This window comes from Psittacula echo, assembly GCF_963264785.1.
Source record: "Psittacula echo genome assembly, chromosome: 4".
Taxonomy (NCBI): domain Eukaryota; kingdom Metazoa; phylum Chordata; class Aves; order Psittaciformes; family Psittacidae; genus Psittacula; species Psittacula echo.
In genome coordinates, this window is record NC_137738.1 from 6,794,938 (window position 1) to 6,820,066 (window position 25,129).

At 45.1% G+C, this 25,129-nt stretch overlaps 2 protein-coding genes across 2 annotated transcripts; one reads left to right on the top strand and one right to left on the bottom strand.

The window, feature by feature from the left end:
* Positions 1-2,496: 2,496 nt before the first annotated feature.
* APMAP (adipocyte plasma membrane associated protein) lies at positions 2,497-15,727 on the top strand (the record flags this gene model as incomplete). Its single annotated transcript, XM_080614578.1, has 9 exons — positions 2,497-2,588; positions 4,637-4,753; positions 7,980-8,095; positions 9,599-9,691; positions 10,978-11,094; positions 12,376-12,550; positions 12,997-13,131; positions 13,491-13,683; positions 15,485-15,727. 9 exons carry the CDS (start codon positions 2,497-2,499, stop codon positions 15,692-15,694), a joined length of 1,248 nt encoding a protein of 415 aa, XP_080470704.1. The 3' UTR covers positions 15,695-15,727.
* Positions 15,728-18,756: 3,029 nt separating this feature from the next.
* Positions 18,757-23,310, bottom strand: CST7 (cystatin F; the record flags this gene model as incomplete). The annotated part of the gene is made up of 4 exons (XM_080616254.1): positions 18,757-18,847; positions 19,394-19,510; positions 19,828-20,000; positions 23,235-23,310. 4 exons carry the CDS (start codon positions 23,308-23,310, stop codon positions 18,770-18,772), a joined length of 444 nt encoding a protein of 147 aa, XP_080472380.1. The 3' UTR covers positions 18,757-18,769.
* Positions 23,311-25,129: the final 1,819 nt, after the last annotated feature.

The window sequence follows — 25,129 nt, forward strand, 5'->3', positions numbered from 1 at the left end:
GTCTCTGAGGTCCCACTGCTCTACACTAATTTTCCTCTGATGCAAAGGGGGAACAATTAGTGGGAACAGTTAATTACCATTAGTTGATACTGTTAGCTGATAAGTCTGATAAGGAACGGCTGAGGGAACTGGGGGGGGGGGGTTTGTCTGGAGAAGAGAAGGTTCAGGGAGGACCTTACCGCTCTCTACAACTGCCTGAAAGAAGGATGGAGCCAGGAGGTGGCTGGGCTCTGCTTCCAAGGAACAAGGGATGGGACAAGAGGAAACAGCCTCAAGCTGCACCAGGGGAGTTTTAGGCTGGATATTGGGAACAATTCCTTCCCCAAAGGGCAGTCAGGCATTGGAACAGGCTGCCCAGGGCAGTGCTGGAATCACCATCCCTGGAAGTGTTCACAAACCGTGTAGACAAGGCCCTCAGTGCCATGGTTTAGTGGTGGCCTTGGCAGTGCTGGGGAACGGCTGGACTGGATGAGCTTCACAGTCTTTTCTAACCTATAATATGGGTGGTTCAGCTGTGTGTCTCCTTGTTTTATATACAGCATGCACTAGAAAAGGAGTGAAAATGGGGTGTGTGTGGGGAACGTGAAAGACAGCATGGTGTAGAAAGTGAGCATCTAGCTGTCCCATAGCTGTGCAGATGAGAAGAAATTTGTTTCTAGGTGCCATGGATCACTTGAAGTGCCAGAAACACATCCTCTGCAGCGTGCCTTGTCAATGAAGTGAGGAAGATTGCGTGCCAAGTGAGCAGCACCCTGCTCGTAACGCAGGGATGGACACTGAACACCCTCATTAGCCATTTCTCCTGTTACCTCTGGCTAAAGCTTCTGGAAAGCTTCCAGTGCCGCTCTTGGAGAGTTGTCTGACAAGCCATGGAAAGGCCTGGAGAGAAAGGCAGGTGCCCATCACCTCACTTTGTGTTTGTTACTGCAGCTGCCCTCATTAATTTAGTGAGAATTTACTGGTAAAATGAAGGCTGTTTTGCAGCCTAACACAATTATATTTAGCAGCCGTCTCTGTGTCCAGTTAAAGCTACAGAAACTGATTTCAGCAATAGGTTTCTGTTTTTAAACTAAGCAGGAAAAGATTTATTTATTTATTTCGGCTTGGAATAGATGATTCTGGACAGGGACCTGCCTTCTGGCTGAGTATAGAGGCGCAGCATGTTTTTCATGGCAGACAGCCTAGCCTTGCTCTGTTGTGGATGGAAGGATTTGGGGATGTAACCATGATCTGGGGTAGAAATAGTGACAGTTGTGCAAAATCATCAGCCTACAAACATTGGTGGCCAGTGATGTGCTACAGCAGCTTTTGCCCTCTTGCTTCTATTCCTGTGTAGCTGGTGTGTACCCCTGTCGCTGCAGTTGGTCCGCTGAATGGAAACCCAGTGCTTGTCAGTGCTCATCCTGCACCTGGCATGCAGGAAGGCTCAATTACATTTCTTTTTCTACCCATTAGACCTTGGAGATGACATTTTACTCCTCTGCGCCTCAGCCTCTGCACCCCCAGCAGTGACAGTAGCCTCATGTGGAATACTATTCCCAAGGTCTGGGGTGAGATGGGTGTGCAGGGAACAGTGCTGCTAAGCTCTCCTGCAGCTGCTTGGGCCTGTTGCCTGAATTCAACCCAGCAGAGAGCAAAGCCATTCCCACCCATCCCAACCCTGTCCTGGCCACAGCCTCTCTCTGGAAAACCCACGTGTTTTTTTTTCCTAGGCATGATGCCAAATAACCTTTCCCAGGCCTTGGCAGCTGGGCCAGTCCTTGTTCCAGCCCTTGGCTGTTGAACTGCACTTGAGTTTCACGTGCTAGAAGTGTTCTGCAGTGTTCCCAAAGCCCCGGGGCTGATCTTGGCACGGGCACCCAGGGATCTTTATGCAAACACTGCTGCTGCTGAGCAAGTTAAGGGTAAAACCTGAGCACACGGTGTTACCCAAGAGAGGAGGAGCACAAGTGATGTAGTGGGAGCCCACGGGTGGGTGTCAGCCTTCATGCCTGGTTTATCATCCCTTGGGTGCAAGGAGCAAGGGGACGTAGAAGTGGTGCAGGCAGCTCCACCAGCTCACGCTCCTAGGAACCAAAAAGGGATTTGCCGTCCCGAAGCCCCTCTGCGGCCCCTCCGCCTTTCTCATCCCACCGGGCGCCATTTCCCCGCCCGCCCTCCGTCCCTCGCGGTTTCCTGGCGCCATCTTGCGGGCCCTGCCGCTCTGGCTGGTCCCGACCGGGAGAGGGACGGTCGCGCACCGGGAGTCCCAGACCGCCCAGGGGACATCGGCGGAGCCCGCCCGGACCCTCGGGGCCGCCGGGTATAGCCGTTATCAGGTACAGCCATTATCAGGTACACCTCGCAGGCGTAGACGGGCCGAGCAACGCCCGCACGACCACAGTGCCCGCCACCTCGCGGGGCGGCTGCGGCCTGAGGGGAGCGCGGAGGCGGGGCCTGCGGGGGTGTGTGAGGAGGCGGGGCAGGGCGGCAGCGCCGGTGCGAGGCGGCGGCAGCATGAATGAGACGGAGGGGCTGCGGCAGCGCCGGCCGCTGCGGCCTCAGGTCATCACCGAGGACAGCCCCGCGCAGCAGGACAAGGAGGGCAGGTGGGGCCTGGCGCCGTCCCCCGCCATGGGCAGGGAAGAGGCGCCTGCCGTGACCGCGGAGTTGGGCCTGGGCCTAGCCTGAGAGGAGAGGAGAGGAGGGCCGGTGTGGTCGGTGCTGAGGGGCCGGGCGAGGGGGTGTTCGACTTGACCCGAGGGGAGGGTCCAGGGAGCTGAGGAGGAGCGTTCATAGTAGGTGTGTTGTAGGACGGTGATTGGGCCCGGCCTGAGCGAGATCTTTGGGTTCAGAGAATGGCAAGGGAGCTGGTGAAGGATCTGGACACAAGTGTGATGAGAAACAGCTGAGGGACCGGGGTGGGTTTAGTCTGGAGAAGAGGAGGCTCAGGGGGAACCTTACTGCTCTCTACAAACTGCCTGAAAGGAGGATGGAGCCAGGAGGTGGCTGACCTCTGCCCCCAAGTAACAAGAGATAGGACAAGAGGACACGGCCTCAGTCTGCACCAGGGGAGGTTTAGACTGGATATTGGGAACAATTCCTTCCCCAAAGGGCAGTGGTGGAATCGCTGTCCCTGGAAGTGTTCACAAACCGTGTAGACAAGGCCCTCAGTGCCATGGGTTAGTGGTGGCCTTGGCAGTGCTGGGAATGGTTGGAGTGGGTGATCTTGAAGGTCTTTTCCAACCTAGCTGATTCTATGATTCTATCTGTGCTGGAAACGCAGAGGCTCCACCGGCCTAGCCTTGCCCTGGTCAGGGAGGCCCGAGTCTGAGTGAGAGTGCCCTGGGGGAGGCAGTGAAAGGGGCTGGAGGCCTTGGTTCCTCTCCTGGGTGGCAGCACAGGTTGGTGCTGGGGCTTCCGTGGGTGTCAGCCTGGGATTACAGGCAGGCTCCTCTCCCCAGTGCTCAGCTTCTGCTGAGGATGGCTGACAGAGGGAGGAGTATCTGGGGCAGGGCCTGCACACCTGCCACACTGCAGGAAGAGCTTTTAGCAAAAATAAAACAGTTTAATTTATGACGTGTTTTGTTTGTTTGTTTTGTTTTTTCAATGGGTCGGTTTGAGCATGGTTTATCTCTCACTGTGAAGGAAAAGCAGTTATCCTGTTGTGGCTTGCACAGGTTTATTGTGTGTGTGATTAAATCCTGTATAACCCTGGTTAGCCTGTTTATATTCGGCAATTGTTTAAAGAATAATCTGCGGTTTAAAGAATACATTGTATGCCTGAGCTAGAATAATCTTATAAATCTTAACCTTATTTGTTTGTGGTTAAGTTAAAGAAGATTTCAGTTACAATTTTCTGTTTAGGAATTTTATAAAAAATGAGCTTCACTGTACCCACATGCAGTAGGTGCAGTAAGGAAGTGGTGGTGTTTGCTTTGCCTTCCACTGAATGAAGTAGTTAATGATTTTTTAATTCTTTAGTTCACTATCTATTATGTTTGTTCAGCTTGGAGTACCTTGCAGATTCTGATCTCTGCCCTTCAGGGTTATCAGAATGAAACACTGCTAGGAATGGGGCAGCTTCTCTGGACAACCTGTGCCAGGGCCTCACCACCCTCACAGGGAATATCTTCTTCCTAATGTCTCATCTCAGTCTCCCCTCTGTCAGGTTAAAGCCATTCCCCCTCATCCTGTCCCTTCAGGCCCTTGTCAAAAGCCCCTCTCCAAATTTCTTGTCACCCCTTTATGCATTGGAAGCTGCTTTAAGGTGTCCCTGAAGCCTTCTCTTCTCCAGGCTGAACCAGCCCAGCTCTCTCAGCCTGTCTGCATAGCAGAGCTGCTCCAGCCCCTGGAGCATCTCCATGGCCTCCTCTGGACTTGCTCCAACAACTCCATGTCCCTCTTATGTTGGGGAGAAGGTCCATGTTACTCTTGTTTTGCTCTAGGTTTTTACTGTTTTTGAGTCAGATGTAAATATCCCTTTCTCGTATCTCAATGAGTTCAAAATGGACCTTAAAGGTCATTCAGGATGGTGATTAGGCAAAAGTATTCCTGTTTCCTTTTGTGGAGAAATAGGCCATTAGAGGTTTTTTAAAGACTATTGTATCTTAAAATGGTTTAGCATGCTAATCCTATTTCTTGTCTGGTTTGACAGTGCTTACAGCAGCAAGGTGTTCCGGGTTACTTTCTTGACTTTGGCTGCATCTCTAACTGTACCTCTGCTTGGAGTAACTGTTCTACTGGATTGTCCTATAGACCCTCAGCCTATAAGGTAAATTGTTGCCTTGTTTTGAAATAAATGTTGTTGAAGGGTGACTTCTTGTATGTGTTCTGTTGGTGGTTTTGATGGTTTGGTTTGTTTGGTGTTTTTTTTCCTCACCAAACAGGAGTCAACTGTGTAAAGGGGTTCTAAGTGGGTTAAGAAATTGGGGAGTGGTGGTATTATTGTCCGCTGCCACGGCTTGCTTTGCATACCCAGCCTGTTTCTGAGCTGTCTTGTGCAGTTTATCATTGAAGGAGCTGAATGACTTAATGCTGTCCAAGCTGTCAGTGGAGCTTGTGATTCCTTATGTGCACTCTTGCCTTCTGTGAGACAAGAACTGCATTTTCACTAAGGACCAAGCTGCACCCCTGTTACTGTGGTTCTACAAAAAGAGAGACTGTTTGTCTGCGTACGTAAGTTCAAAATGGATAACCTGATTGGGTTGATGTAGTGCTTTGTACCAGCCCAACCACATGGTGATGTTATATTGAAAGGCAAATCTCATCAAGTAATGCAGCTAGGTGATTTCTGCCCTGTCTGAATCAAGGTCTGTATAAAATGCGTAGTGTAACAGTGAATCCTCTATGTGAGATGATGTGACCTGTTCTGGGAACTGTGCTTTGACTCCTAGCATAGGGTGAAATCAGGCTGTTTAATGCTTCTGGCATTTTGAAGTAAGTGAAAATGCTCAGTCTGGTATTTACGAATCATATCTGTAAATCGTTACTGAAAAGGAACAACACCACTGTAAATATCTCTAGAGCTGAAAGAAAGTGTTAATGGGGGAGGGTAGTACTTGCCACTAGGCTATTAGACATAACCTGCCTTATTTCAAATTATAATGAAATGCTTTCTGCTGTGGTTTGGTTTAACAAAGCCCAGTTCCCTGAACTACATTGCAACTGAACAGTAATTCTGAAAGCCAGTAGGATAAGGCTATGATGCTTGTCCTATTATATAGGCCTCGTCTAATTCTGGTGCAGAGTAAAAGTATTCTGCAAGCTTATGTTTCTTGCTTTAAGTCCCTTTTATAAGACAGAGAGAATTATTCTTCCTGCCCGAATCACTGTCTTACATTGTTGTACATCCTGAATTAACTTGTTAGCTTAATTGCTAGAGGTAGTTCCAGTCTATACAGTAGAAAGGATGATTCTGTGTGATGTTTGAGGTATTTGGAAAAAGCTCAAGGAGGTGGATGCTGCCTGAATCAATCCCTTCAGTGAAAGGGCACATTTGAGAAATCTCATTTGCCAATAGTGATGTTATTCCTGTAAGCCACTGGAAATAATGAGGAATAAGAGGGGAGACAGAGATCAGATGCGAAACTCCATGCGAAATTCCTGCAACTCTGATTTATTTCATTTCTCTATGAGCCTGTCTTGGATAATACTGATTTCGGGGAGGATTTTCTGCTTGCAAACACAGCTGTCCAAAGTTCTCAGCAAATGAGTTCCTTATCAGAAGGCTGCTCTTCTCATCTTAACCTCTCTAATGTTTGGAAAAAGGGATGAAAACTGAATTTTTGTTAGCATTTTGAAGACAACTGTGCTGTAAATCACCTATGACAGAAGCTAGTAATTCATCTGGCTTTGCCACTGTCGTAATAGATACTTAAAGGACGGTTTGCTGCCTGTAGCCAAACAGATAAAAGTATGTATCTTTTCTCTCCTTCTGAATTCTTCATGTTGTGAATCTGTTTTCCTTATTGGTCATGGCTTTTATAGTTTGCAGCTTCAGTTGACTTCCTCCAGTCACTGCAGCTTTAGAAACTCTAATGGTTTTTAGCACGTGAGTTGCAGTGTGGTTGATGACAAATAGGTCCTGAATCCTGTGAACCTGAGCAAGGTTGAGAGTCAAAACTCATCTTTTTAAGGTTCTACAGCTGGAGGACATTTGCATACGGTCATGTGAGGAGTCTTTAGCATACTCTTGTGAATGAACCCCTCATGAGCTTGCCACTTTGGACCTGTGTGCAGTTTTTAGTAGTAACTTGAAATCCTTAACTCATGGGGACTGAAGTGGCTTATGTATGAGTTTTTAAGAACCTAAGAGATTCAAAGATCTTGAAGTTTGCCAGCGCAATTAAGGCTTTTCTGAAACACAGTGCTTTTGAGCCTGGTATTTAAGCTAAAACTGTGTGAGCATCTCACTACCTCTCCACATCTCTGTAGTTAGTTGGAACTCCAGTTGGCTTGAACATGGCTATTTTTGTGAATAAAGGTTTGCAAGATTTGACCTGATTTTGTTATTTTGAGAGTTGAGTCCATACCCTTTAAGTTTGTATAGCTTACTGTTTTGGGTTGGCCTTTCTCTATTGGAATAAATTCAAGTCACGAAGAGGAATGTGTTTCAGTACGGTACAAAAGCAGGTGTGTGCTGGTGCTCAAAGTACTGGAGCACTTTTTTCCCTAGCTGTATGCCAATTAGCAATTTTTATTATTTTTCTCATGATGAAAGTGCTGGCTCTCAGTGTACTGTAAAATGCCATGCATTTAAATTTTAAAGCCCTTTTGCTTAGGAATTTTCTTGTCTCTACTTAGGAAAAATATTTTGGTGCAAACAACTTGTTCAGCTAAATAAGAAAGCAGTTATTTGTGTGGTGGCAGTGCAGAAATCACAGAATCATAGAATAAGCTAGGTTGGAAAAGACTCTCAAGATCATCCAGTCCAACCGTTCCCCAGCACGGCCAAGGCCACCACTAAACCATGTCACTGAAGGCCTTGTCTACATGGTTTGTGAACACTTCCATGGATGGTGATTCCACCACTGCCCTGGGCAGCCTGTTCCAATGCCTGGCTGCCCTTTGGGGAAGAAGTTGTTCCTCATATCCAGCCTAAACCTCCCCTGGTGCAGTTTGAGGCTGTTTCTTCTTGTCCTGTCACTTGTTCTTTGTGAGAAGAGACCAGCCACCTCCTGGCTCTATCCTCCCTTCAGGCAGTTGTAGAGAGCAATAAGGTGTTGTTGGAGTTTAAGCCATATGAATTTCCAGATATGTCTTAGGAAAACATAACTGCAACTTTTCTGATCAGAACCAGAAAATTATGATCCTTGATGAGCAAGAGCCAATTTCTCAGCTTGTCAGCTGCGTTTTCTTTTTGGAAATATGCTGTAAGTAAGGCATAGGTCAGGTTTGCAGGAGTTGGCAAACCAGGAAAAGAAAATGGTGCAATGCATTGCTTAAGTGTGTTTGCAGATCTGAGTGAGGGATCATGAGGTCTGTGTTCTGTTTTGCAGTTTGAAGGAACCTCCGCTCCTGACGGGTGTGCTTGAGCCCAATGTCAAGCTGCGCAAAGCTGAGCGGTTATGGGAAAATCAGCTGCTTGGACCCGAGTCCATTGCCAACATCGGGGGTAAGCACTGACAAAATAGCCTTTTAAAGAAGGGTCTCAAAATGTTACTCCATTGGTCAAGGTTTGTTCAGCAGTATAACTCTTAGATAACAAACTCTGCAAGTTATTGTGAATGTGCAGGGTTTTTCTAGAAATACATGTGTTATGCAACAAAAACTGCTCCATCCCTGGCAGTGTTCAAGGCCAGGTTGGACGGGGTTTGGAGCAATCTGGTCTAGTGGAAGGTGTTCCTGTGTGTGGCAGGGGGTTGGAATTAGATGAGCTTAAAGGTCCCTACCAACCCAAACCAGTCTGTGATTCTGATACCGCTTTTCTCCTCTTTACCCGGTATAAAATAAATCTTGTTTCCAGATTAAAAATCCCTGTATTCCAGGACTGAAAGCAGCAAAAATGTAGTCAGGGGCCACTTATATTTGGAGGCAGTGGTCTCAATTTTCATCTATTTAGCTCTTAACTGGGAATTAATATTTACAGGGTAATGCCTACTTTTTTAATGCTCACTGCTGCTGAGGGAGCCGAGTTTTGTGGTGTTAATTTTTGCTTATATGTGAGAAAAAATATCTCAAATTGATAAATAGCATATTTACATATTTGTGATACATGCATTACTGGTGCCAGGCCACCTCTGAGCAGTTTCTTAACAAGGTGGCTGAACTGGTAAGGTTTCAATGTTTTGTCAGTCTCATTGGAAATTGGAAGGAAACCTTCCTGTAAGGGACAGCTGACTTATGGGTGAAATAATCAGTCTGACTGGAAATAAGTTTGGGATGAATAAATGTTGAAGTCTTCTTATTCCCTTTTGAAAGTGTAATTAGCAAACTGAAAACTAAATCAGTTAAATTGGAGATGGAAAAGTTGAAGCAGTGGGCTCTTCTAATCCAATGGTCTTTCAGTTAATTTGGTTCTAAGGAAAAGTTTGTGCGTTGTTTGTATTCAGTGAATCTGTCTGATGCTGTCACTTGGCATGAATATAGTAATTTGGCAATGATTTGGATTTGGGTGGTTGTTCAGTTGCTGTGGGTTTTGCAATTCTCCAGACCTGATACAATGTGAGCATTGGCAGATGTCCAGCAGCCTGTGGATCCTATCAGGATGAGAAGTCTTATCTAGTCAGGCTCTTGTTGAAGAGTGGTAGGATGGACGCAGTGCCTGATCCAGTTTGATGCTTATGTAGAAATTTGCCCAGAGGGATCAATACAGTGACTAGCCATTAAGTTGTTACATCCATCCTTAACCAGAGATTTGGACTACTTACGAGTGAAAAGCTTCATATCCCATACTCATAACTCCTAAGGCTTCAATCCTTCCTCTTCTTTCTCAGTTGGAAAAAATCTAACTAAATACTCTTATTTGCCTTCATCTTTCTCCTTCCCCCTTTATTCTGTTGCTATGACAGAAGAAGACTGTTACTTTACTTTAAACATGCTAATAGAAGGATTGTGTAGAAGGATGTTTGCCATTGAAGTTTTGTGATCAAGCTAATCACACCAGGTGTTTTTGCAGATGTGCTATTTACTGGGACAGCTGATGGGAAGATTATCAAAATTGCAGATGGGGAAATACAAACAATAGCCAGAATTGGCCATGATCCTTGTGGTGAGTGACATCTCCTGAACATTATGTGCCTCGAAGTGTCTGGGTCAAGGCTTGTGTTTATTAAACTGGTGTTCTGTCCAGATTCCTCATGCAAGTGCATATCTTCCTCGATAGAGATTTATAATGGCATGGGGGTTGGAACAAGATGATCTTAAGGTCCTTTCCAACCCTGATCATTCTATGATAACAGAAATGTGAATAGATTTGTATGAATGAAGCATGAATGGAAATATGTATATAAGCACTGGAAGGAACAGTAGAACAAAGGGCCCAAGGAATGAGAGTGGGTGCACTTGGTTTATGTCATGACTACAAGGCCTGCACTCTTGCAAGGCTGCAGCATAGATGACTCAGAATCAGCTAGGTTGGGAAAGACCTTTAACATCATTAAGTCCAGCTGCTGATCCGGGACTGCCAAGGCCACCACTAAAGCATGTCACTAAGGGCCTTGGCTACATGGTTTGTGAACACTTCTAGGGACAGTGACTCCACTGCCCTGGGCAGCCTATTCCAGTGCCTGATAAAATGCCTGATGTGTTGGTAGAAGATCCTGTATAACACTGGGAGGAAGATAAGGTTGAAGTGCATCACAAATAACATTCCTTTTCCTGTTAGCTGATCTAGAAAAGCACATGTCACAAATAAGCAAACAAACAAACAAAAGAAATGGGCAGCAACCTGGCCTAATATTTATGGAAGCTGAAGTCAGCAGAATTCTGAGGGGAAGGGCCACTCCTGAGCCTTCTCTTCTTGAAGGTCTTTTCCAACCTGGTTGATTCTATGATTAGGCTCTGGACTAATTTGGAAGCACTTTTGGGTGCCTAACAGGTAGGGCAGCCTTGGCACTGACAGCCAGTCTGCTGCCAGCTGCACTTCCAGCTGCTGCTTAGGCATGAATCTGGATTGGAACAGATATAAAGAATTACCTCTTCACTGCTCCTTTATTCTAAACTCATACAGCTTGGGAGAGGTGAGAAGATTATGTTGCCCTAGTTCTTTGAGGCCAAAGAGGTACTGGGGAGTGTAGACTTCATCTTGCCCTGCTTTGAGTTCAGAAGGGATGTGGAAAGGCTGACTACCTTCTCCAGAAGTTCACTTGCTGATCTTTGAAACTACAGATGTTCCTCAGGACTCACTCAAGTAGACAAAATCTATAGATTTACTATATTCCCCTTCTTCCTCACATAGAAGTCTTCAGAGTCTGTGTGCAGTTTGACCTGTGTAGGTAGCCTGAATGCTTTGTATTTATTTCTATTTGGAAAACCATTTTAAAATTCTTTCCTAAGGAACCCGTGACGATGAGCCCACATGTGGAAGACCACTTGGCATCAGAGTGGGGCCAAATAACACCCTTTTTGTGGCAGATGCTTATTATGGACTCTATGAAGTTAATCCTGGTACAGGTATGACTTTTGTGCTCAGAAGGTCTCCTCCACTGACACGCCTGGGCTTCATTTGCAGTTTTGTCAGGCATTGCAGGCAAAGCACTGCCTGCTGCTTTTGTAGAGTGCCTTGGAGCTGTCTGGATGAAATATGCCATGCAGGACTTGGTATTTATTTTCTTGTAGCAATCACCTCCTCTCTGTATCTGTATGTCTGGATCAGAGTTACCAGTGGCTTATCTTCTTGTGACATATGCTTTCTGGTTGTCAAAATTGGTACCTCAGGATCCATGAATAAAGCTTTATGTAGCTGCTTCAGTTTTCATCAAGGGAATTAAAAATACTGCTGTTACACAAGCTTTTTGCCATGTTTGCTGTACTTTTGTTTCTGTCTTGACCTTGCGGTATGTTAGTGAGGAGCTTTTAACTCCCTGTAACTCCAGTCGATAGAAAGTGAAGAAAGATGTATTTTTGGTACAGCTGAAGATCAAGTGGCTTGTTCCTGCTGAGAAAGGCACTATTGCTTTGCGCCCTTCATTGTATGTCCCTGAGCCAGAACTCAGTTTCAGGAGCTGTGCTGTCAGAAAGCAAGATTTGCTTTTGTGTAGGGTTGATTTTCTGACAGTTTACATCTCCAAATTGGCTTCAGGAAAGGAGAGGAAGGCTAGCCAAATGCTGGGTGAGATGTAACAGAAGGGCTCAGACTGTGTGGCTAGGGGAGCGTATGATCAAGGTCTCCCCTTTTCATGGGACAAATGCCATATTGCCTCCGTCATGACAAAACCAACCAAACAAACCAACCCGAAACTCATACCCAAAGATGATTTTAATAGCTTTTTGGATATTTTTTTAGAGATTTGCATGGTAATGTGTCAGAGCTGACTGTGGCAGAGCAGTTTAGTGAACCTTCTGATGTTTTAGTGTTGAGAAAGTACTATTTGTTCCTACAGATTTACAGGGAAAGAGGCAATAGTGTTTGGCTTGCCTGCATCCTTTTATGGGGTTAGGGTCTGAGTTAGTACTTGGTTTCATATGAGCTTCAGAAACCTGAAAAGTCATGCACTTACCAGTAGGGAAAATCATCTACTGTTCCAATTTTTCCGAAGAGCATTTTCTTCTGGTCATTCACATTGTTGAGTTGTTCTGTTATAACCCAGAATCTTATTAGTTAACAGAGGCATGAATGATAAAAATATGAAGTACCTGCTAATTTCCTGTTAGTATTTCGCTCCTTTCCAAGGCAGGACATAAAAGAGCTTGTTCTGTGTGTTTTCTGTTTTTAATTCTTCTTTTTGTAACCAGGTGAAACGAAAATGCTTGTGTCAACCAAAACACTAATTGAAGGTCAGAAGCTATCATTTGTGAATGACCTTACAGTGACCAGGGATGGAAGGAAAATCTATTTCACTGACTCCAGTAGTAAATGGCAAAGGCGAGACTACTTATACTTGATCATGGAAGGCTCAGATGATGGGCGGCAAGTATCTTTTCCTAAGACAATTCACTTATTGTAAGCTCAGCTGTAGGAAGGTACTCTACCACTTCCTCGGTCATCTTCTTCTCTTTATGCACCCCCTGTGTAAACACTGCACTGCCCAGGAGAGGGTGAGAGAAGGTGTAGATGTGGCTAAAGAAAACTGCAGTGAAATAATTGAGATTCCTCTTTTTCCTTCAAGAGGAATTGCATGGAACATTTGCTTTAAAAGGGGAGATGTTGGCATTACATCCAGCCTACATCCTTCATGAATGCTGCCAATCTCAAGTGCCTTAGTATTTCTGCTGTGTTCATAAACAAATGCTTCCTGGCTATTCTGGCTTTTTAACTGGGGTGAAGTGCATGTGAGAGAAGATCTGATGCCTGGAGAAGGAAGCCAGGATGAGTAAATATATGTCTTCACTCTAAACCATATTCTTTCTTTTTAGTCTGCTGGAATATGACACAGTGACAAAAGAAGTGAAAGTCTTAATGGTGGGGCTAAGGTTTCCCAATGGTGTCCAGCTCTCTCCTGCGGAAGACTTTGTCCTGGTGCAGGAGACAACCATGGCTAGAATCAGGAGGTGAGTATGATTTTGCTGAAATTATTACTACTTTCTGTTCAGATACTGTTTATATAAATGAATTGAATCACAAGAGAAACTCTACACTCTATTCATTCCAAGTTACCGAGGCAAAGAAGGTGGCCTTCTTCAATACTTAAGGTTTTGCTTTCACTGTCAACATCTGGACTGCATAATCTTTTTACCATAGGCTCCTTTCCTGGGGAGCAGAATGGGGCTGTGCTGTATTTCCCTGCACCAAAAGAAGGAGAAAATAAATTCTTTTTATTTGTTTGAAGTAATTTTCTTTTGGGACTTTTATTTATTACTTAGACTGCTTGAGTTAAGATGTCCTAATCCTACATTCTTACACCTTTCAGGTATTATGTGTCTGGGCTGATGAAAGGTGGAGCAGATATGTTTGTTGAGAATATGCCTGGTCTTCCAGATAATATCAGGTTAAGCAGCTCTGGAGGATATTGGGTAGCTATGGCAGCTGTCCGGCCCAATCCTGGATTTTCTTTGTTGGATTTCTTGTCTGAAAAGCCATGGATTAAAAGGATGATATTTAAGGTAAAAAACCCCCAAATCACCTTTAGTGTAGGAGTAGAAGTGACAAATATTTAGTTTGTCCTGGTTCTTCCTCTTGACAAGAAGATTTTACAATATTTTTTAGTGCCATGGTTAAAGCTGTTGTGATTGCCCCCAGGCAGAACAGCCCTTTTGTGTTCATAGGAAGTAAAACTAACATTTGCTTCTGAGTAGCAGGTACACATCTCTTAAGTTGCTTTCCATCTTGATGGAAAAAGAGACCGTCTCTGCCCCAGTCATGCACCAAGACAGGATCTACACTTGGATATGTGAAGACCTTACCTTTGTGCCCAAAGTGCCTAAACTCCTTATTTCCAGATGTCTGGAGAGCATTTGAGAAGTCTGACCTGTTCTAATGGCTACCCTAGGCATCCTAGGAGAGTGTGCATGTTAGGTATGCTGCTAGGTGCTGACTCGGTAGGCCTGTTTACGTCACATCCCCCCTTTAGGATGAGGATGAGCAAGAATAAGGTATTTCATAAGGAATATCTGATGCTAAAGAAATGGCGTGGTGCTTTTTAAACAGTACAAAGACTTGAAAACACTTCTCAAAAAACACCCAAATAAATAAACAAGCAGTATTTAGGGTGGAAGTTAACGTGTTAAGCCTGTGTATAGAATCATAGAATCACTTAGGTTGGAGAAGATCTTTAAGATCATTGGGTCCAACCATTAACCTATTCTCAATGAAAATAAATACCAGACTTTTTAATTCCTACCAAGAGGAGTTGGCTGCAGGACTGGCCTGGTGAGATTTCCTCCATACATGTCCTCACACCTTTTTGCCAGTGGAAGTGATCAACTGTGAAATCATTTAGCTGTGTGGAAAGTGTGAGGGACAGTATCAGGCAGGTTTTGAGCTATAGGCAGACAAATCCAAGGGGGAAAAAGGCCTGTTCCTCAAAAAGAATGAGTTTCTGAATTCTTCCTCGATATTTTAAGATGTCTTCTCTTCATTCTCAGAGTAAATGCAGCATTTTTCAAGCCAAAAAAAATGTTTCAAGTGAATGTGACAGATGCAAGAAAAGGGTTTTTTAATAGACTGAAGCCTTCACTACAGAGAGAAAAAATATATCTCCATAAGAAAGCAGCTTGAGTGAGTATAGTTAACACAGGTACATGAATTTACATGTGTCTTCAGTTATGGCTTGAAAGTGTCAGTCCTTGGTAGCAATATGCGACAACATCTGAAAACTGTTCAGTGTGTTCCCTGGACTGGTGTAACTGAACTTTTTTTTTTCCCCTCTAAGATTTGAAAAACTGAAAATGTGAAATCATGTTTTCCAGTGAGGTACCATTGCAGTGAATGAAAGTTAAGGAATAGGCACTTTAGGAAGGCCTCTTACAGGGTCATTTCCTTGGCCAGGTCTTCTCTTGGCATCCTTTTCTTCCAAGTTTGTATGCTTACATTTGCCTCTGTTGAGGAAAAAGATGGCATTAGGATAGCCTAGGTAGTACCTGGGAAGACAATGACTTTGGTTAATCCTTACTTTTGTTCATCAAACTCTAGATGAACAGTTCCAGTCCGAGCTGTTCTTAGAGCCTCAGTTATGGCTTTAAAAATTGTCCTGGTCCTACAGAAGGAAGACCACCATGTATTAAAGCATTAGTTGAAATTCAAAAGGTGAACATAGAACAGAGTAATACTGTTTACACAAAACGTGCGCTTATGTTCTTGACTGTTTCTTCCAAGGAGAGTAGTCTTTGTCTGAGTGTCTGAGATCTACTTGTGGAGAACAAAATCTTCTGTTGTTAATTCTCATTTTTTCTCTTTTTCTTTTAGTTGCTGAGTCAGGAAACTGTGACAAAGTTTGTGCCCAAATACAGCCTTGTTGTTGAACTAAGCGAGACAGGAACCTACAAAAGAAGCTTTCATGATCCCAATGGGGTAACAGTACCTTACGTTAGTGAGGCGCATGAGCACAATGGATATCTTTACCTGGGCTCCTTCCGATCTCCATTTATTTGCAGACTTAATCTTCAGCATGTTTAACTGCCCATCCATGATAAAGTGCCGCTGTCCTAGAACACTTCAGAGGTACGAGGGAAGTGTGTGCTTCAGCCAGCATGTGACAAAGGACAAAACATGAAAGACAGTCTGTTCATGTGCAGTAGCACTGTTCTGTTGCCATAGGAAAACGTACAACTCGCTGTACTTGTCCTCTTCCTTGTTTTGTCTGCTCTTGTTTTGGAGTTGGCATGCCTCATTGTTGGTATCTGAGGAGTATGGTGGGGCATCTTCATACCGTTATGTGCTCCTTAAGGAAAATCTGTTGCTTTTCCATGCCCAGCTCTGTTTGGAGTTGTCCTAAACATCATCTGTCACCTTTAATGTAACTGTATGTTTTCTTATACTGGGAAGATTTGTGATGTATGGAATTTTAACCGTGTATGATTCGGGTTGAAGAGGATGTCTTGCATGTGTTTATTTCTGTTTTAGAACCTCTTGTTCAGGAGAGATTACAGTGCATGTTCTAATGTCATACCATGGTGCTGTGGTAGAGGCAGCAACATCCAGAACATGGCTAGAAATCTAGTTACATCATTTGGGTTTCTTCAGTTCCAGCCTGTGTAATCAACATCAGACATTACAATTAGCTGTTAATCAAGATGCAGAATCAACTTGCCTGTGATCTGTGGACTCCTGTGTTTCGTTATAGCACTGTAGTCAGATGATGAATGAAAGTTGCATTTTCTATGTTATTAAAGACTAGTTCCAGCTGGTTTAAAAGCGATCAGTGGTGGTATTTCCTCCATGTTTACCAGGTCCTGTATGTCTCCTGTACATGATGTAGGTGGGCATTCCTGAGGGATGTGAGAGGGAAGAGAGCCAGCTGCAGGAATCCTCTTCAGCATATGTTTTATGGAGAACTGGTAAAGATTTTGGGGAAACTGGTGTCTGAAGATGGGCATGGACTAAAAGGCCCCTGTAAAATACAGTAATAATGGATGAGGAAGGCTTTGGTAGAATATCTTGGAATGCGGTAGAACCTATGGATGCTTTCTAGCATCTCCAGAGGAAATTGTTTACTTCCTCTATTAACAGGTACCCTGCTTGGTAAATCCAGAGAATGCTTTTCTGACAGCTACTACAAAGAAAAGGCTGTGCTATTACATTTTAAATAAGAGGGTTTGCATCTCGAAGAACTAAAGGGGTTGTTTATCTGTGTCATTTAGTGGATTGAGTTGTGCTTTGTGACTGAAGACTTTGCTGCGCTCTCTTTTTCGGCCACTGGGTGATAGTCAAACATAAAGCTACACTATTGCTCATTTTACTCACCTTTGAAAAGGAAATAATCAAGATTTGCTTCAGATATAATGCAAAGCACCAGAAAAGGGAAAAGTGATATTAAAAATGTCATCTGCTTTCACTGGCCTTCTGCACTTCATTAATGGAGGGATGTGCAAATGAAAGTGTTTCTTTTCTGTCAGTGCTTCTGTCACCTTGCTCTGTGTAGCTGCCAGGCTGCAGCAGTCCTGTGGCTGCAAGCCCTCTTGCTATGAAATTTGAGCTGGATGAGATCTTAAATTGGGGTTGCAAAACCAAGCCTGTTGTGGGGCTTGTGTCATGCTGGTGCTTCAGTAGCCTTGGGGCAAGTCCAGCTTTGCCTGTTGGTGCATAGTTACCTCTAGTGATTCATTTGCCAGAGTATCTTAACAAATTGTACTGTCTTTTGCAGTGAAAGAGACCTTGACATGCCAAATGGGATGGCTTTTGTGTGACTAATTCCCTTCTAAGACACTGTTCAAGAAGGTATGAAATGGGAAAGAAAATAGGCTGTAATGCTACTGATATCAGGGGGAATAAGGTGTATGAAGAGTTGTCTCTGCTTCTGATCCTTTTTCTACTCTCCTACCCACTGAAGACTAACTCAGTATGCTGATGAACCTGTGATCACACCAAGAAGTTCTTGAATCTTCTTTAGTTCACTCTGAGCTCAGCAGCAAGTACAGCAGACCCAAAAGTCATGCTAATAACTTGCTTTTCTTGGGGAAGGGGAATGTCAGATATGAGAGATATTTAACAGAGTGGCCTTTCTTGACTGGACGGTTGTTATAAAGGCTGAAATTGGTGGTGTCACTGCTAATAGGAGTGTCAATATTGCTGCAGAAAGGCAATAACTGTCAGAAGAAAAGGGGTGGTTTTGGAAAGAAAGTCCAACAGGGCCCAGACTTTATGCCTGTTTTAAGGAAGCAGTTACCAAAATCCTGACAAAGAAGTGCTTTAGTCCACTGTAAGTAATAATCTGTGCACATGTGAAGAGTGAAGGCTGAAGGAAGGGTGGGCACCCACCTAGAAAAAGCCATTAGTCTACTAAACTTGACTCTAAGCTGTGATCAGCCAGAGACTGAATGTCACTTATTAACCTGAATGAAACACCATTGTTTAACCTCGGTGAAAATATGCTTTGGGAATATGGTTGGGTTTATTTGTCTTGACATTTGCAATGATGCCCTTTTATAGCCTAGATTAGCTATGATTTAAATAGAAGCAGTAGTTACTGTGTCATTTGTGGGCTGTGGGTGTTTTTCAAGCATTTGATTCAAGCACAGCCGTATCCATACTCTTGTCTGGAAGAAAGAACAATTCTACCTCACGCATTCCTGACAGGTAAGTTTAACTTTTTCTCTAGCAATGGAGGCTCTTAAGACTTTTTTTTCTGGTATATGTATGTGTATCCTCAGCAAGCTATCCCACTGCTATAAAGCTTTCATCAGTGTTGTAGTCACATGTGCTGTGGTTTAGACTTGTTCACATCATAGCTGTGTGAAGATTTGTCACAGAATAAAGCAAGTCCAACAGAGCTTCCTGGGTGCGTTCACATGGCTTGGAAATTCAGCCAGAGCATGGATGGCTCTATTGAATGGATGACAACATGTTCTCATCTGCAGTTTAGTTTTGGAAAAACAGGTACACAACTGGATAGCAATGAACTCAGTCAGGGCAGGTCTTGTCTTTGTAACTTCTGCACATCTTTCTCAGGGAGAAACCACGTGCTTTGAGAGAAAAGTGAAAACTCATGGTGGTAGATCCCCTGTAAGTCAGGCTCTTGTGGGGAAAGGTGAGTTAGTGACAGAGAGCAACGGGAACATGTGCTGTATGTAACCAGGGCATTATCCAGACCTCAAAATAGCATTTCAGCATCTGCAAATAAAAGAAGAATTGGTGAGGAAATTCAGGGAGCTGCTGGTTGGTCTCAGCACGGTGGGCTGTGGTGAGGTAGGACAGTACAGCCTCTTTCTGTCTGCTCTCTTTATCCTAGGGAAAGTAGTTTGCTAGATAATGGTATCTTTGTTAGAAAGCCCATGTAAGGATTTCCTCCTCCCAGGAAATCTCTAATCAGAACCTTCTCTATTTTGGCACACTTTGTTACCCAGGAACAGGGACTAGATGGCTGTGCCTGTGTTGACTCCTCAGAGAAGAGCGGGCCCTGAATGCGTGAGAGGTACTACACTGTACCTGTCATATATATTCACAGAATGGTTTGGGTTGGAAGGTACCTGCCACAGGGACAGATAAATGATAACCCTGGTATACTGATAACCCTGCCTCACTCCAGTTGGTCCTGCACAGAGGAGGCTTGTGTCTGTCCGAAGACATGGCAGAACTGCTCTGATGGTGACTATACAGCTAGAGATGGCCAAGAATCACCTGCAGCTACTGCGTACCCCAACGGAATTAGACATGTACCTGTTGCAGGCTTTTTTCCTTCTGGAAGTGACAGCTATCCAGGCTGGAATGCTCTCTCTTCTCACACACGGTGCGTTCAATCTCCACAGACAGCATGTATTTCAGCCCTCTGACGATCTAGAGAAAGCAGTTTCTTCCTTTAAAGTAAGGGCAGGGGAAAGGGATGCCAAAGTTTTCACTGGGAATCAAGTGGTACCTCTGTAAATTGTGTGTGGATTGAAGTGTTTTGTGTTTTGTGTTTTGTTACTAGGGTAGGGATGGGATAGCAAAGCTCTGTGAAGCAGTTGAAAGGGGACAGAGGAACATGAGCTGTTTATCTTTAGGCAGCCAGAGCAGTCCTGAGGAGGATCAGGGCTCCTGTATCTTGAGTGCTCTGTAGGGGAGTCAATTGATAAATTATTTGCAGGACCACCAGAAGTCTGAGCTCTTCTTACCTGAACCATAGCTTTGTTTATTTGTGATTCCTTAAACAGAAAGAGGTCATTGGAACTGTTGTTGTATCTGTAGACTCCAAAGCGAGCTGCCTTGCGGACACCAGGGTTGTCAGTGTTCATGGGGACAGGGAAACCAGGTTTCACGGTTGAATTAGGTGATAGGACATAGGTAGCTGAAACAACACAAAGCACAAATGCAAAACACATCAGGAGCCTGAAATGGTGGAAGTTCAGCCCTCTGAACCAGTGCTAAACCTCACTTTTCCAAAGCACTTGTACTTCAGGACTCTGCTTGCCTCCATTACAAAGTCATTTTCCTTTATATGTTTGAGACGGTGAAACAACCCTGTGGAATGAAGTGACATCAAAAGATGCTGCTAGAAGTGGTAGCAGAGCTCAGAGTGACTTAGAAGGAGCCAGAGTATCATGAATATTATTTAGAACATCTCTGGCATGACTCCTGGCTCATAGAAGGTCCAGCTTTGAATCTAAAGATAGATCATGTTGCTCAGAAGAGTATGATTTTTGATGACTTAAGAGACACTGGCTTGCAGAGCCCTGCTGCTCTTAGCTGGCATGCCAAGTTCAGCTTGCAGAGATCAGTCTTTCCCACTCCTCCTTAATGCTTTGATGGCATCTTGAGGTTTTTATTTTAGGGGAATTTAGGTGGTGATAAAGGTGAGGGAGAGATATCTTCCTTCTACCTGCTGAGAGTTGTTATCCCTCTCCTCTGAGAGGGAGAGGATGTTCTTCAGCTGGGCACAGGGAAGGACCTGGGGCAGAACTTGGACCAGCTCCTCACTGTCCTGCAGAACAGGCTGCTTTGAGTGCTGAAGTGCTGCTGCCCTTACCAAAATGCAAATGACCATCTTCTTACCACAGCCATGATGTGGAGGAGCAAGGTGTGTAGGAGATGGAAACTGGAGAGGGGAAACCCATAAGCTTTTGAGTTTGAGCACTCCTTTCCATACACTGTATGTTCTTACTTGGTTGTGTAGCTCATTTCCCTATGCCTTGCTTGTTTTTTCAATAACTTTAAAGAAGCTTGAAGCTAACAGTATGTCCTTTTTTTCTCCCCTCTTACACTTGCCTTCCCTTCTATTTTCCTGCTTGTGAAATACACAGGTTGAGGATTTTTCCCTCTTGCTTGTAAGTTGCTGTGCAACCACTGCTGATGCCAAGACCTGCCAGTGCAGGCCATGGCCCTTGGAGCTCATGCTCTGTGTGTAGGCAGTGAGCCTGCCTATGCATGCAAACATGCACACAGAGCTTGGGCTAAATATGCTGTGAAAGTCAAGGTTCTTATCACCTCCAGCTCTTTCACAGCTAGATTTCTCACTCACAGCCAAACGTGGACTGTGAATTTAAGCCAGTTTCTACTGAGAAACCAGAGCAGAAGAGAGAGCTGCAACGGGAGCTTACCTAGCACTGGGAGAGTCTGCCAGGCTGAGAGCAGCTCAGAAGAGCAGGCTCGTCTGGCTGCTCTGCAGGACCTTGCTTGTATCTATGCTCTTATGCCTGTTGGAAAATTGGATGTGGCAGTGGTTGGGGTGTCAACAGCAGAACCTGTCCCTTGCAGGAGGAGGAGATAACCATGGGCTTTTTCAAACTGAGCACAAGGTCCTTTGCTGCTTAATATCCCTCAAGGCTTCCAGAGTCATGGTGGCATCTATTTTAGGCATGTGGGGCAGGGGGAGTGAGGCTGAGCTCATGCTGTAGACAGATGCAGACAGGTAGCAGGCTGGTAATAAAACGTATGTTGTAGGCAGGTGGTAGGCTCATGTAGATGCCTTAGCTTTCACCCAGGGGTCCTGACACTGCACCTCCTTCACCTGTTGCAACTTGGTACTGAGAAGGACTCGGACCACAGTGAAGTGAGTACTGAATCCACTGAGCCATGGGAGAACATTACTGACCCACTCTCTTCTCCCCTGCCCCACTTTCTTCTAGTCATTCATATTCCTCAAGATTAGGACTTTGTTTTTCTTTATATGCTTTGAGTCTTATTCAACGCAGTCGCTGCATGGTACCTGCACTGCTCTGAAACAACTTTTGATGTTGGAATAGTTTGCACCACTCCTTCCAAAACCCAGCAACTCTCTGGTGTGGGGCACCTGTAGTTCTGATTCTCTTCACCATAACCTTTCATTACAGCTTCTTATAGAACCACAGATTGGTTTAGGTTGGAAGGGAAGTTAAAGCTCATCCAGTTCCAACCCCCTGCCACGGGCAGGGACACCTTCCACTAGAGCAGGTTGCTCAAAGCCCTGTCCAACCTGGCCGCCTTCCCTAGCTTAGTCTTTGAGGGCCATTACCTTAAAAAGTTGAATGTGTTCATGGTGATGGCCCTGCTTCAGGAGCAAAGCAGAATAGCCCAGAGGATGTGCTTCCATGGCTTGGAAGAACAGCCCTTAGAGCCAGAGCATTTGTGTTTTCAGACCCTATCCTTGTTTCTGGGTTTGGAAATGGGAAGAGATGGGAGAAAATCTGCCCCCCTCTGCTTCTGTTGGGTGGTAGCAGGGCAGACTCCTCTTGCTCTAACTGGCAACTGCCTGCTATTAAGCAAGAGAAGGCTGTTCTTGCAGGCATGAGTTGAATGTTGTATTTGGAGGCTCTCTCTTGTGCTTTCCTCATTGAGAAATACTCTGGGGACTCTGTTTCTGCAGTAGGAGACAGCAATCCTGCGGATGCTCCCTCCCAGCCTGCAGTGAAGCGAACAGGCAGATAGCAACAGGTTGCTCTTTCTTTTCTTCCCCACGAGGTGCTTTCAAAACCTCCTCCCCATTACTAGCAGCAAGCCTTTATCTACATTTAAGATGCAGCAGAGTTCCTGCAGGCCTCCGTAACCCCCAAAGGAAACCACAGCTGAAGAAAGGCTGCCAGCCAAGCAAGCACCATGCCCCTGGGTGCGTTAGTACTGTGTATGGGAGCCAGAGTAAAACTGAAGTACAGCTAAAACCTGCAGAGAACACTCCTGTCTGCAGCTCCCATTCTAAAGATTTAAGGCCAGCTGCAGTCAAGAGTTTCCTTGCTCAGCAAACAAAGGAATGTCACACAGTAATGCTTCATTAAAGGCAGCTAATCGGCACTCAAGTGCCCATCTGCACTTAGCAGTCAAATTGTTACCCACAGTCTTTAGATTTAATAATCAAGGTCGTGCAGAGTTTAAACACTGGCAAATAACTTAAACCCATCTCTAAAATCCTTCAGTGCTGTCCGCGGACAACGTGGTTTGCTACGACTGGAAGAAGTCTTTCAAGCAGTTGGGTTTTCAGCTGCAGCCTGAACCCTGCAGTGCTGAGCCAGCATGGGCAGTAGTTGAAGGGTGGCTAGTTGCCAGTGCATTAGAAAGCAGCACTCACAGGACCTAAAGCACAAGGAAAACAGATACTGCTTCCCACTCTTACCTCCTGAAGCTGTGCTGAAGCTCCAGAGTGCTACACAGCAAAGTGTGGTGAAGCTGCAGGTCAAGCTCACTGCCATCTCCAGCACTCCAGATGAGGACCCCGCCTGCAAGAAGAGTGACAGCCCTGCTTCCTTCAGGGGAGGATGTGCCTCTGGGTGCTCTTATTGGCTGGGAGGAAAGAGGAAAACCCCCATAATCATCACAGCTCTGATGCAGACTTTGTCTCCTGCTGATGACCACGTACCTCAAAGCTCTGGCTTGGTGATAACAGCACCAGCCCTGCATCAGACAGGGACTTTGCACAACCTCAGAGCATCATGAAGCAAAAGCATGGGCAGATAGGTGTGATGTGGCACTGAGAAGTGGGGTGTGTATGTGTGAGGGGAGTACCAGCCGTGTGCTTTAAGATTCATGGGGAAATGTAACCCCTAAGAAATGGTCAAAGAACTGTGGGAATGTTGTTCTTGACTTATATAGAATCGTAGACTAGCCTGGGTTGGAAGGGACCTTCACAGGTCATCTAGTCCAGCACGCCTGCAATGAGCAGGGACATCTTCAAGTAGATCAGGTATATGGGTGTTTGTGTGAGGAAAAGCCTGATGGAGAAGCTGGGCCTACTCTTGTTTCTCCTGACATGGAGATGTGGGGTTTGGTTGAGGACGACAAGGAAGGTTTAGGGGTACCTGCCCGAGGGGGCTGTGTGGAGCAGAGCCAGTTGCAAGAGGTTTTTGGTTTTGTTGGCAGAGGAGAACACTCTGCCCCAAATCTACAAAAGGTGTTTTGACAGCAGGAAAGGGCTGTGTTAGGCTCAGAGGAGGTGACGTTTTCTCTAGATGCTTCCCAGAGAGCAAGAGAAGCATGGGCAGAGGGGTAGTTTGACCCTCTGTGGCTTCTAAGGTTTTCGAGCTCTGGGGTTGGATTCCCCAGGGTCAGTACTTGGTTTCCAGAGAGGTTGTCCCATGGCGAGCAGCTTGCAAGTCTGGGGAAAAGGGCTTTGTTGTCAGACCTTGTGGTGGACCTGAAATAACCAGCGTCCAGATTCAGGAGACTGGGAGATGAACTGATAAATCACTGCAGGGCTGAGGGTGGTGGGCCTCAGCCTGTGTATGTGTCTGTTTCAGGCGAGCAGGAAGGTTGTCTTTTGTTGCTCCAACAACAAATTAGGCTCTTTTCTGAACAAAGACATCTGATTACCTGAAGGAAAGTCCTAATGCAGGGTAGTGTGGGTGATACATAAGAAGCTGGATGAAAACCTTTTCCTTGTATGAAGGGGTTAGGTAAATCCTGTGTTGAAATGTCCCACCAGGAAGGAATGGGGCAAACGCGGTGAGTCACATTGATCATTAGTCCTACGTGCACAGAGCTTCTGAATCAGACTCCAGAGCCTCTGGAATGCATTGGTGGCTTGTCCCTCAGCTGCGGCATAGGTAGGGACTGAATCAAGGATCTTCAACCTTCCCTTTCTCCTCGAGAGCTGTGCTCCACAGTTCCTATCTCACTGAGAGAATCAAGGGGGATATCTTTGTAAGCCTGTAGTAGAGTTCTCCAGCATACAAGAAAAGGGGGTGGTTAGGACCCTTGTCACCGGATCCCAACACACTCCCATGTGTTGCAAGTGCCTGTTTGTCACCCTGTCGCATGATGTACCAGAAAGCGTTCAGGCTTCCTGCAGGAACCTCCATTTTATGCTGCACATGTTCAGAGGGTAATAAATTCAGTCATTTTTGGTGTAAACATAATTCCTTAGTGGTTGCCATCTATTTCTTTTTATTGGTAGCAATATCTTAGCTTTTCAAATGCAAGATCTGGGCTGTTCTGGCAGTGCCATAGGAGAGGCTTGCTTAATAGAAGTACAAATGCATTTGGGAAGGTTTAAGTTAGACAGCTGCAGAGAAC